This window comes from Tachysurus fulvidraco, chromosome 4, assembly GCF_022655615.1.
Source record: "Tachysurus fulvidraco isolate hzauxx_2018 chromosome 4, HZAU_PFXX_2.0, whole genome shotgun sequence".
Taxonomy (NCBI): Eukaryota; Metazoa; Chordata; class Actinopteri; order Siluriformes; family Bagridae; genus Tachysurus; species Tachysurus fulvidraco.
The window spans coordinates 13,738,910-13,751,775 of record NC_062521.1 but is presented as its reverse complement, the minus strand read 5'-3'; the positions used below and the strand labels follow the sequence as shown (position 1 = coordinate 13,751,775).

The 12,866-nt window shown below is 38.9% G+C and overlaps 2 protein-coding genes across 4 annotated transcripts; one reads left to right on the top strand and one right to left on the bottom strand.

Moving 5' to 3' along the window:
* Positions 1-1,142: 1,142 nt before the first annotated feature.
* On the bottom strand, positions 1,143-8,689 carry ttl (tubulin tyrosine ligase). The gene is made up of 7 exons (XM_027142030.2): positions 7,897-8,689; positions 7,168-7,246; positions 6,718-6,950; positions 6,369-6,504; positions 5,958-6,227; positions 5,410-5,553; positions 1,143-3,618 (listed from the first exon to the last, which is right to left on the bottom strand). The coding sequence occupies exons 1-7, from the start codon at positions 8,069-8,071 to the stop codon at positions 3,435-3,437; spliced, it is 1,221 nt and encodes a 406-aa protein (XP_026997831.1). The 5' UTR covers positions 8,072-8,689; the 3' UTR covers positions 1,143-3,434.
* Positions 8,690-9,232: 543 nt separating this feature from the next.
* fignl1 (fidgetin-like 1) lies at positions 9,233-12,479 on the top strand. 3 transcript variants are annotated; one of them, XM_027142007.2, is made up of 2 exons: positions 9,233-9,506; positions 10,218-12,479. In XM_027142007.2, exon 2 carries the CDS (start codon positions 10,235-10,237, stop codon positions 12,233-12,235), a length of 2,001 nt encoding a protein of 666 aa, XP_026997808.1. In that variant the 5' UTR covers positions 9,233-9,506; positions 10,218-10,234; the 3' UTR covers positions 12,236-12,479. The 3 variants fall into 3 exon arrangements, with proteins under 3 accessions (XP_026997808.1, XP_026997807.1, XP_026997806.1); XM_027142006.2 differs by having other exon boundaries at positions 9,234-9,544; XM_027142005.2 differs by having other exon boundaries at positions 9,505-9,637.
* Positions 12,480-12,866: the final 387 nt, after the last annotated feature.

Here is a 12,866-nt window from a genome sequence, read left to right as displayed (position 1 = left end):
CTTCTATCTTGAGTTGTTAATGATCTTACATGTAAGTGTCTACTTGTGTGTTTATAATGCATTCACAGAATGAACATCAATCGCTTCGAAGATGGAAATAACTTTGGTTGTTTGCAAACGTATAAAGAAGTTTTGATCATTTTTAAGGCTGTTGAGCAGATTCTGAATTCTGAGCTTAGATTCTGATGAATTCCTATTTGCAGTGTTACTTGTAAAGTGTTCTTGTACTGTACACAGTCAGGTCATTAAGTGGATTTCAGAATTTTGTGCGGCACACAGCCTAAAATAAATCCTAAATCATCACATCATTTAATGTCTCAAACAAAATTTAAACTGCTTTTTGTTTAGATTCTTAATTGTTGAAAACACAAGCCCAAATTTAAAAGCCTTCTGAACTTTAAAGCATTCATGTCAGAGCTACTATTTGGCATATGATATAATAATTGAATGTTCTGGGGTTTTAACTCCGTCCTTCCTTATTTTGAGGCTGTGTTGTCTAGAAATCTTTAAACCTGTCACAATGGATTGAAGTTTGGTTCTGTGACTGTTGTGTGGTAGTAAAATTGCACATGAATAAACACAAAACATGGTGATCACTGAATGCTTACTGAACATCAACCATGCTTTAAAATCAGAATGTGTGCATTATGCAGTTTTAACTGACATTGTTAAGCAGGGAAGATGGTCAGTAATCTGAGGTTTAGTTGGGTTTCTCACATAGGAAAACTAAATTTAGCATTAAACATATCAGTTATTATGGACAGCTTATGAGTGGAACTTTACATCAAATAAGAGCAACTTTATAATGTAATAGGGCTTTATAATAAACAGGCTTTATAATGTAATAGGGCACTTTTAACTCTAAAAAATGATCTAATTTAAACAATGAGATTATTTTTGAGAGTTAGCTAAAAAATTATGGACCGTATGTCCTGCAGTGGCAGGTTTTATGCTTGTTTCAGATGAATAATCGATTTCTTTATCGATTGCTCTGTGGTCCATTAGACATGGTAAGTAAAATATATGATAGTTCTGTGCTGATATACATCTAAACCACCTCTTCTTGTATTCACTCTTGTATTTGTTTATGGTTTATTTACTTTAAGCTATAAAAAAAAGTAAACATACGGTAAAAAAAAAAATTCATAAAACTTGTTTTATTTGCCATGACCAACAAAGACATCACACGTACCATGCACAGCACGTTATAAAAATAGAAAACCAACACAAAAATCATAAACACACAACTCAAAATACACATATATGTTTCCTTTAATGCTAACTGTAGGAAACATTCAGGAGTGAACTGAGAAGAGCAGATGACCTTTTCTGGTGACAGGAAGGTTTACATGCTCTGCACAAATCAAGGGTTTACAGCTTTAAATGTTGATCTCAGAGGCATGAGGTCAGAACATGACCTTTTCATTACTAAGGGGAACAAGACACAAACAGACGAATGAACACAGAGAAGACCACAGTTATATGACTTACAAAATAATGTAATGCAAATATATAGTTCCCCATTTCAGGCTGAAATTACAAACATTCCACACATACTGGTGATCTTTACAAAAAGGAAAATACGGAAAACTTTTCAATTCTTTTTGGTTTACGATGAAACGGTGAAAGATCTTAGCTCAGCTTGGGATGGGCAGCAAGTTGATTACTTGATTTATATTTTCAGGTAGTAACAATCAAGTCGAAGAACTACTGCAAAGTGTCTAGTCCAAAAAGTGTACAATAATAAATAACAAGACAGGAAAGTGACCATAACAAAAAAATGTCAACAACCTTGGTGTATTGTGTTTTCAGGACATTTCAAAATGTAATAAGGCACCCTTTCTCTTTCAGCTTAATCGGAACTAAAAATGAACTAATGACAGAAAATAACACTGTTAAAATATATACACATTTTCAACAAAAAATATAAATGACCCATCACTAGTGTGATTACTATAGCAACTAAATGTATACATACTATATGCAACTTCTTTTATTCTTCATGAAGTTTAGAACACACACACTACACAAAACAATAATGTCTCCTTCATAAAACATTTTTAGGATCTATCAGTACTGCAGCATGCCCAGAGTCACAACACACGCAATCCTTCAAGCACATCTCATGAAATAAATGACTCGTTTGACATGCTGCTTCAGCTAAACCATGTTTTAAGGTTCGGCGAGGCTCGTGTCTGATCCTTAACACAGAACACAGCAGAATCAGGAATTATTCATTGCAAACAAAGACCCAAGATGCGTTCAACATACACACATAATGGCTGTGAAAGTGCAACACACTAGTAAATAAGCCAATACAACGAACTGTGTAAAAAAGTAAAACATGCCAAAAGAAAAATAAAACCAAAGGGAAGAGGATTACATAACGCAGTGAAGGAACATTTAACCCAAACATTAATATTTAATTCTGAAAAGGTCTTGAAATGTTGAGCCTAAGGAAATGTTCCTAGATATGTAATTCATATAAAACATCGCTTTTTTTTGCATGCGTTTTATAGATCATGCAACATATTTGCAAAAAAAAATTTTTATCCGGCCTTGAACTAAAAAGTGATATGTATGTGTGGAATTTAATTACTATGGCAAAGTAAGAAATTGATTGAGAAACATTTTAAAATACAAAAACAGTGTTAATTAGTGACCTGCTGTACTGGACTAATTGTCTATTGTACTAAAATAAAAATAATAAAAATAAATCATTGTATTTGAGCTATTAATGCAGTCTAACATATAAGAAGACCAAACTAACAAAACATTAACACTTTGCTGACATGCCGTGTTTCATATACAGTGCCAAAATCCATACTAGATGAGCAATAAGAAGCTTTTCATTTCTAATGGGAAATACAGTCACTTAAAAATACTGAACAACAGCGACTAAAGCTCTTTGTAAAGCCCACAGTATAAACCTTAACTGATTTAGGACTGAATTTTTAGTATGTATACGTTACATGGCGTTTCAAACACTCTTGTGTGGGATTTTAGGGGTAACGAGTCAATGGAAACGTAAGGCACTAAAGTCACTGGAAATAAATCCCAAAAAACATCCTACTTTATATCAAGGTACCCAGAGGAAACCAAAAATGTGTTTTATGTAGTATTTTTTTTTTATTAGTTTGTGTAAAGAACTGAAACCCAGGTATAATTGTCCAATCAGACTAAACAAACAGCCCACCTCTTGAACTCATACCAGAGATGTTAGGAGAAAAATGTACTGAGCATGTGTCTAAAGCACAGACTTCTTTATGCATTCTCTCATGAACTGCTCCAGTCTCTTAAACTTCCCTGCTTTACATCTTACATTTTTCAAGGATGTCAGACAGAAAGAGAATACCGTAGGTTGAGATTTTAAGAAAACTAGTTGCGTGGAGAATTTTATCAGGGCATGGTTCGTCACTAATGCAGTAACATGCTTACAGTTTGATGAACGGGCCAAAGTGTTGTGGTGCTCTGAGTTTGGGTGAAGAGCAGGAGGTGGAGGAGAGAGAAGGAGAAGTGGAGAATGGTGGGGAGGCGGACAAGGCGTCTGCATTTAGTGAGAAAACGGTGGAAATGGCTACGTCCACGATGCCTTGGCACAGCTCTGGGTAGAGCTTCCTAAAGAGGAAAGGAGAAAAACTTTTCACATGCGATTTTCAACAGAACAAACAGGATAAACATTTTAGAAAAGGAATTGCACTCTAAAGGAGATCAGATTCACGTGACAAAATTAGACACAGTAAAGAAACCATACGAAATTTCTAGTTATACAATGTTTCTACAATTAGATCAGAGAATACTGAGAAACTTGAGGGGACACACTATTGGCCAAATATTTGTGGACATCTGACCATCACACACATAGGTACTTATTAAATATCCAGTTCCAAAGTTGGAGAAAGCTTACCTGCCCTCTTTGTTGCTTTGTAGCGGAGATGTATAGCAGCAAAGAGGGCAGGTAAGCTTTCTCCTTCTTAACAGGCAGCATAGATCATGCAATTTCAATAGCCATAAAGCTGAAGCTTCTATGGACAGCCACTCTCTTCATGTTTTCAGTGAAGGCCGAGTGGTTTTCTTTTCATCACAGACCCTGCTGTTCTAAACACTTTAAACCACCTAAGAAATGTGTTACGATCAGGAATGTTTCTGTAATGCTCTACATTGAATTGTTTATGGCACAAGCAATTACAGAATCAAACTTTTGCAATAATTTTCAATGACAAGCACTTGAGTCCATGTAACCCATCTATACAGAAATTGCATCATCTATGCTGCCTGTTAATAAGGAGCAGGGCTTTCTCGAACTTCATGTTGCAATATAGATAGATAGATAGTTTGAACAATAGATAGATCGAATGATGGATACATATTGGAGTGGGGGCAAATGTGGATTTTTTCCAGTCGGTCACAAAAGCTCTACTGATGCCCAGTAATAAGGTCAGATGAGGAGGACTGGGGTGCAGTTGACATTACAGTTTATCTTAAAGGTGTTCAGTGGGGTTGAAGGGTTAACGGACACTCGAGTTCTTCTAATTCAAACATAGCAAACCAGGTCAACATGGAGCTCGTTTTGTGTTCAAGGGCATTGTCATACTGAACAGACAGTCAAAGCACCGGCTCTGAACCAGGAAAAGTGGTTCTTAAGTAGCCTAAAACGTTGCTGGTCTAGACTTGAGTTAGGGGATGTGGGCGTGGCTACTGTTAGCGCATTTGATAATGTACCTTAAGTATACTAATGTTTAATACACTTTTACTTTACCACGATATGATACATTATCAGCACACATAATAGCAGGTAGCTAGATGCTAAGGCTAACTTTTTTCTGTGTTAATGATAAAATAATGTTATGTACGTTCTCAATTACAACCTCCGTTTATACAGATTACACGGAGCTGCACGTACACGTTGGATTCGCCGCGTTTGGATGCTAATGTAGGTTCACAAAGCCATGAGCAGTAAAGCAACATCCGCCATTGTTGTTGTTTGTGTTTGCCGCCGCTGCCCTAAAGTTGCTGCGCTGGGTAACGTGACCCGTGTACAGGTACGTTAGACTCGGCTCTGTGATGGCTCTCTAGCCGGTGGAAAGGCAAAGGTTTGCCAGTGGAACGAACTTTGAACCAGCACTAGCTCTGAACCAACACTCGGTTCTTTTTGGTGGAAAAGAGGCATTTTAGTTTCACTAAAGTTTAATGCTCAGGCAAACAGAAACATTCTAGGCAGCTGTGTGCTTCCAACTTTGTGACAACAGTTTGGAGAAAAACAACATATGGCTGTGATGGTCACGTGTACACAAATTTAATCAGTATGGCACTGAAAGGAAGTCAGATAGGCTCAAAGGTAAACAGAGAATAAATTCTTAGGTGATGAAAAGAAGGCAGATACTATAAAATGCTAATTGTATTACTGACTGTGCGCATGCCGGTGCTCCATTGATCTCAATAAGCCACACTTTAAAGTTCTCATCCAGCATGAAGTCAAAACCAAAAAGCTGGAAGCTTTGGTAGGACAGGTGCTTAGTGCTGATCGCTGGTTCAATACACATGAGGCAGCTCCTGTGAAATAAAAGGTGGGTACCATGAGTTAAATACTGTGCACTAATGGATTAGATATTTTAAGCAGCTTTAACAATTGTAAAAATTGTGTTCACCTACAAACTCGTACAGGTCCCGGACTTGACAGTAAATAAACAGTTACTGTGGTAGGCTCATTAAAAAGCAAACTGACAATTAAGGTGGCATGGTTTATAACATAGTTATTTTATCATCTGTAACGTTTCACCTCAGGATGTTAACAGCACAGAATAAACTTAATTTTAATGCTGTATAGCTGTATTGAGAATAAAACATTGAATTGAAAATTGTGCAGCTTTAAGGAATTGTTCCTTCAAAAGGTGAAGCTTGCTTAGTCAAAGGGACGACTGCGACGAGTGTGTGTATGCTACTTTTTATTTTTTTACCTTATTATGTGATTGATCTGAGGTAAGATGGATGTCTCCATGGAAATATTGTGAACACTCAGAAGGTAGTGTCTGAAGTCGTCAAAAAACATCTCGTTGCCCTCTTCGTAACGGCCATAGTTCTGCGAGTGCTCCTTCTGGATGCAGTGATTGGTCAGATGGCTGGTCATATCCTGCAGGTCTGAGCTGTTGTACGGCTCAGAAGACGTCCTCAGCACTCCCTCACGGTACAGATAGATGTTGTACTGATGGTCTACAAGCACCCAGCTCCTTAAAATAGAAGATTATCACATCAAATGTTATAAAGCATTGAGCTTGTTTCCTGCATTGGGCTTGAAATTCAAAGTTATTACATAGATCTAAGACAACACAATACAATTACAATACAACCAAAGAGCTTCTATATTGTACCTTATATCAAATTTGCGATGACCAGGTTCCAACAGCAGTGGTCGCTCCAGATATTTCTGAATGACATGAACTTGTCCCTGATTATCAATAAACTCAAGCAACTGATTAGCATCCTGAGATATCAAGATTCCAGCCCCTATTTAAAATAAACAAAGATCATTTTATTCACATTTAAGTATCAAAAAAAAAAAAAAAAGAAAAAGAAAAAACGAACTTTGACACACAATTTGTAAAAAACAATTAACAGGTACATTTCAAAAGATAATTAAAAAATATTTAAATAAATCAGAGACAAATCTCAATTCAATTTGTTTTGTTTGAGAGCCGTAAATGGACAATCTTTTCTCACCTTTTGCTCCAGCTGACGATTTAGCGATCCATACTGTTCCTTCCCCATTTTCCTTTTTAGTGTTATAGGAGGCAAGAAATACCTCACGCTCATCAGTCTTTGGGTTGTCTTTTAGATGGCTGATGCCATTGGTTGCAGGAGCCACAGGAGTGTTGAGATTGGTTGGATAAATGATGTAGGACTCAGGCAACCAGTTACAGGAGTCTTTTAGCTCTTGACTAGTCTTTATTAACCTTCAGGCAAAAAACAAGGAAAAAAAATACGATGTATGACACATTTGAGGTGCATGATTTCTATATTATTACAGAGTTTTTAGATATATTTTAAACTCAGAGCAGCAGATACATTATCAGATCTTTGATTATGTTTATAATGAAAATGATCAATCAATCAATAAATCAATAAAAAGTACAAATATAATCAAATAAAAGCTTAAGAATGAATCCATACTTGACCAGAGATGCTTTACGACACAGCTTGTCTGCGCCTCTATAATAGTTGACCAACTGCATCAGTCCTGGTTCATGGCCTGTGAGACACACACAGTGGGAGATTATTTTGGGAAAGCCACACATATGTGTTAGAGCCACACATACGTGTTAAACTTCTGATCACCATTCTGCAGAAGAATTATACATCATGTCATGTCATGTCATGAACCTCTGCTGCTGTGTTTTGTATAATACAATATCACAGAGGCTATCATGTTAAGGATGCTTAATGTAACTGGAGTTGAAAGGAGCTCGAGATGTTGATTTTTTACAGACCATTAAAGACGAATCGGAGCGCATCTTGATAATGGATAATGCCTTTCTGGCAGTGAGCATAATCTGATGCACCAGCATGGATTGTTGTTGAAGAAGATCCGACATACCCGCTGAAGTAATTTGTGGCTGTTATTTTTACCAACATAACATGTAAATGTTGTATGATGTAAATACTGTAAATGACACAGTTTGCCTTAAATCACACAGCTATAGTGATTACTTGGTGAGATACATTTTCAATGGTTATTTCAGTAAGCACACGTTATCAGATCAGTATCAGATGACCATAAGCATACTGCCATTAATAGCACATTAACAATGGAAAAGACTGGACTGATGCAAGCAGTTAGAAAAATAATAATAAAAAATGAACACACACACACACACACACACACACACACACACACCTTACCTAGGCGCCCAAAGGGGAGGCGGTTCCTCTCTCCAAGCATTAAGTTAAATCGCGGATTGTCTTTTTTCAGTCTTTTCCATTTTCCAGTAGAGATAAGGATTTTTGAGACTTCAGCATAAACGCTGCTGTTGTCATCTCTTAAAACAAACGTGTACATGAGTGTGGGGTTACTCATAACAGCCTTCTACAACACACACACACACACACACACACACACACACACACACACACACACACACACACACACACACACAGTGGAGTAACGGTGTCCTGTCCGGCCTTTACACTTTACACTCACACACAACACTTAGCTCGTTAGCTAAAACACTAGCTAATGTTATCTGTGTCCCCTCAAAGTATCTTGACCCTGGTGTTTCATGGCTTCTTTAGAGAAACAAGAAACTTTTTTTGCACTCGTAGCAAACTAACTGCACTTCTGTCTTGAGTGATCAGGTTGTATTGTAAATAAACGCCGTCGTGCTCCCTCAGTGTTGGGTGTGACTCCTCAGCTCTGCCCTGCTTTTAAAGCTAATACGGTGGGCTAGCTAGCACGCTAGCTCTCATGTACTGTTCCACTGTCCACGGACTGGAAATACAAGACGATGTATAAATACAATGTCTCAGGTCAGATAAAAGCCCAGATTTGAAATTCCCAGGCATTTGTCGAGCAAATGTTCTGTTCCCGTTCAACAGTCCAGACATCACCGGCAGTTCTTTATCCCATCTTAACTGTCAGGATGTGTCGAGGTTGCCAAGTCTTACACATAAGTGCTTTAACCCATACGTTCACGTAGCACAGCTTTAAGGCAGGACACAAAACACTAACAACAGAGAGAGAGACGGAGAGAGAGAGACGGAGAGAGGGAGAGGGAGAAAGAGACGGAGAGAGAGAGAGAGAGAGAGAGAGAGAGAGAGAGAGAGAGAGAGAGAGAGAGAGAGAGAGAGTTTATCTCTTTATCTCCATTTACATCATCGCAACATTGCAAACTAAATTACAAAATAGCTAATTGTCTGATATTTATGTCTGTTTACAATTAAGATATAAATGTCAATCATTTATTTATTTACATTTTGTTTATTGCAAATCAACTGGAAAAGACTGATTGTGATTGATATATATACTGTATATATATATATTTTGTTCCCAGTATAATAGCTTTTATTGTATAAGGTACATCTTGTGTTTTGTTTTGAAAAATGCGATAAAAAATGTATTTAAAAAATAACAACGAAGCTTAATCGTTTGACGACACAAGAACGTGATAACAAAGGATTTGGCAACACTGATTTGTCAGACTGTGACGTGCAGGCACCGGCTTGTCCAAAGCCCAGCGCCCACCGCTTGGGTTTATGGTTATTGTATTTTCTTGCCTACATATACAAAGAGAGCTTTGCGTCACACGGTGGCAGCATGAACCAAATAAATCTACCATCAGCAGGAAGGCCGTCTCATTAGCAAATACATAATGTTTTTTTTTTATCCCCCAACCATTTTCTGGCATAATCCCTTTCGCCACCCTGATTGGCCAGTAGTACATCCTCCCAGTCCGTGGATTGGTTAGTGCCTTACGTCAAGCCTAACGTAGCTGCCGGGGCTTGTCTGAATACAGGTGGGATTTTAAAATGATTTGAAGGCGGCGGGAAAGTTGTAAGTGCTGTAACTGGTTTTTGGACGTTTTAAAGCTATTATACGTTACTAGGTTATCTGAATTAATAACAAAATAATCTCATAACGCCTGAGGTAAGTTGTAAGTCATGTATCGGTTATGAAATAGCATGAAGTGTATTTATTCACTCGAACCAAAAACAGTTTGTTTAGCTAATGAGCTAGCTCCATATTAGCCTCATACTGTAGTGGTGTAGGCTACAGTGTCCTCAGCCCTCAGCAAAGTAGGACATTTCTTCAGCTAAAACACCCAATTCAAAAAGAAAGTTTATGTCAAGTATTCAAATAAAAAAATAAACATTTAATTCACACTTGGGTTATCAGGTTGTTGAGCATTTAATAGCCAGTTTTCTTGTATTTAAATCACTAATTTTTACCCCAAAAGAAATCATAATTCAGTGATTTACACAACCTGATGTGAAGTAAATGTGAAGTGATTACGGGAAATTATGTCCTTTTGGAAAGCTCAGCTGAAAGTCAGTTAAAGTAATGACTTAATCCAAAACCGAAACTGAACACTCCAAATGTATTTTTATGAATCTGTTGTGTCATCATAATTTTCTGTCCCTGGTTGCTAAAACACCCTAGTAATACAGCAAGGGATTCAATTAACTGCATCATATTTTAACTGAAATTGTGGCCTTTTCTTACACAGACTGAAGCAGGCCAGGCATGAGCAGTGCACACCTGGACGAGTGGCAGAGGAGGTCCTTTGACATTTTGTCTGGCAAGTATACACCTGAACAGACGGCCGACGCTTATCGGGCACACTTTCTATCCATTCAGTATGCATGGGCGAATGCCGAGCTCTCTCCAGCCGGAGCTGCCAGCCTGTTCAGGACCTACACTGAGCGCTATGCTGCAGTCCTGGACTCAGACGACCAGCACACAGGGCTGAATAACTACGCTGACAGTGCCCTGCACCTGGCACGCAATCAGAGAAACCACAGTGACAAATGGGAGTCATCATTAACAGTCGAAAATGTGTTCAGCCTGCCGTGCGTGCAGAGGATGATGCAGAGTAGAGGGGACCACAGCAGTGTCCCTGTAGATACAGCAGATGCTGACATTATTGTTGGTGGGGAAGTTAGTCAGAGCTGTGGCAAAGATTTAATTAAGAGTAGTGCTGCTAGTGGATGTAAACCTGAGCATTCTTTCCCCAGGCCTGTGCATAATATCAGTGCTGTAGTAGAGAGAACAGTGGGTAACCTGACCAGTGGTGCTGCAGAGAGGACTAGAAACAAAGATACTGGTCTTTCTTTCACCATTAATGCCCCTAGAGCCCCAACAGGGGTAAATCCAGTATTGGCTCATAACCCACGTAATTCCCCTACTAAACCTGGCTATTTTCCTCATTCAAGTTTTGCTAGCACAAGTGTATCCAGTGCAAACAATTACCATTCAGTGTTCTCCTCCTCCACAAATCCATCTAAGAGGAAGAACATCTACAGTTCAGGAACTGAAAGCAACAGAACCTCATTCCTTCCACAGGGAAGTCATGAAGGTAAAGGTAGTGCACAGAAAAGAGAGGAGTTTCCTGGCACAAACTTTAAAACAGCACGAGAGCAGCTTATTGTTGACCAGCAGAAAAAACACTCCCATCAGAGCCAGAGAGGTCCATCAGCTCCTTTTGGTACAATAACCAAAAAATCTCTAGGGGCAAACAGGTCACGGGGGACCTTCTCCAAATTTGTCTCACCAATGCCCAGGCCGGAGGAGGAAAGCAGCACCAAGGATGACCCAATGCAAAACACTCAGCCTCTTGATGAACGACTAAAGAACTTTGAACCTAAAATTATTGAACTGATTATGAGTGAAATTATGGACCATGGCCCACCTGTGGCTTGGGAGGATATTGCCGGCCTTGAGTTTGCCAAAGCTACCATTAAGGAAATTGTAGTGTGGCCCATGCTCAGGCCTGACATTTTTACAGGTCTCAGAGGTCCTCCTAAGGGAATTCTCTTGTTTGGCCCTCCAGGTACTGGGAAAACGCTCATAGGGAAGTGCATAGCCTGTCAGTCTGGTGCTACTTTTTTCAGCATTAGCGCTTCATCTCTCACCTCTAAGTGGGTGGGAGAAGGGGAGAAGATGGTTAGAGCTCTTTTTGCAATCGCCCGGTGCCATCAGCCTGCTGTCATTTTTATCGATGAGATTGACTCTCTGCTTTCTCAGCGCACGGATGGAGAGCATGATTCATCTCGCCGGATAAAGACAGAGTTTCTTGTCCAGCTTGATGGAGCTGCAACCTCATCTGAGGATCGAATATTGGTGGTTGGAGCCACCAATCGGCCACAAGAGATTGATGAAGCAGCCCGGCGTCGCCTGGCTAAACGACTCTACATCCCCCTTCCAGAGGCTGCCGCTCGTCAGCAAATAGTAACCAGCCTAATGTCACGAGAGAAGAGCCAGTTGGGAAGTGATGAACTTGAGAAAGTGGTGTCAGGCACAGAGGGTTTCTCAGGGGCCGATATGACACAACTGTGCCGTGAAGCAGCACTTGGTCCAATCCGCAGCATCCAGCTAAGTGACATTGCCACCATCACACCAGAGCAGGTACGACCTATACTTTACTGTGACTTCCAGGAAGCTCTTAAGACTGTACGGCCAAGCGTATCAAACAAAGACCTGGAGCTCTATGAAGACTGGAACAAGACATTTGGCTGTGGTAGATAATCAGTAAATCTTAATTTGTGGTGTGGAGAATGAAATAGTATCGATCTTTATAGATCTGTGCTGTTTGCTTTAACATTGTAAATTTAACAGGTGATTGATGTGGTTCTGACTTGTTTATTTTGAAAACCATTTGTCTTTGGACATTGGAAAATATTAAATAAATAAATGGATTTTTTTGGAACTTTTCCTTTTTTTTCCATGTTAACTTGAACTTGTTATTAACATTAAACCACATTTGGTGTTACATGTACTCCTTTGGTTTTTTAAAGCATTTTATCCCTCTGCAAGTAATTTCTTTAATTCCCCTGAATTATAGCATTTTTTTTTTTGTAGTAATCAGATGTATATCAACATGTTGGCTAGTCACTTCACAAAAAGGTTTTTAGTAAGCTGTTTTTTTGCTTAAATATAGATCTGTTTCTCAGTGGCATATCACTCAAATAATAAATAAAATAAATCTGAGTGGCAGTTCTGTAGGCAGAAACATGTTGTTGATTAGAGAGTTTACAGGAAAATGGTGTTGTTTGACCTAATTGGAAGGCTCTGGTAACTCAGTCAACCACTCTTTACTTTTGTGGTGAGCAGAATATCATCACAGATCACCACTTATTGAACTCCATGTCAGATTTCT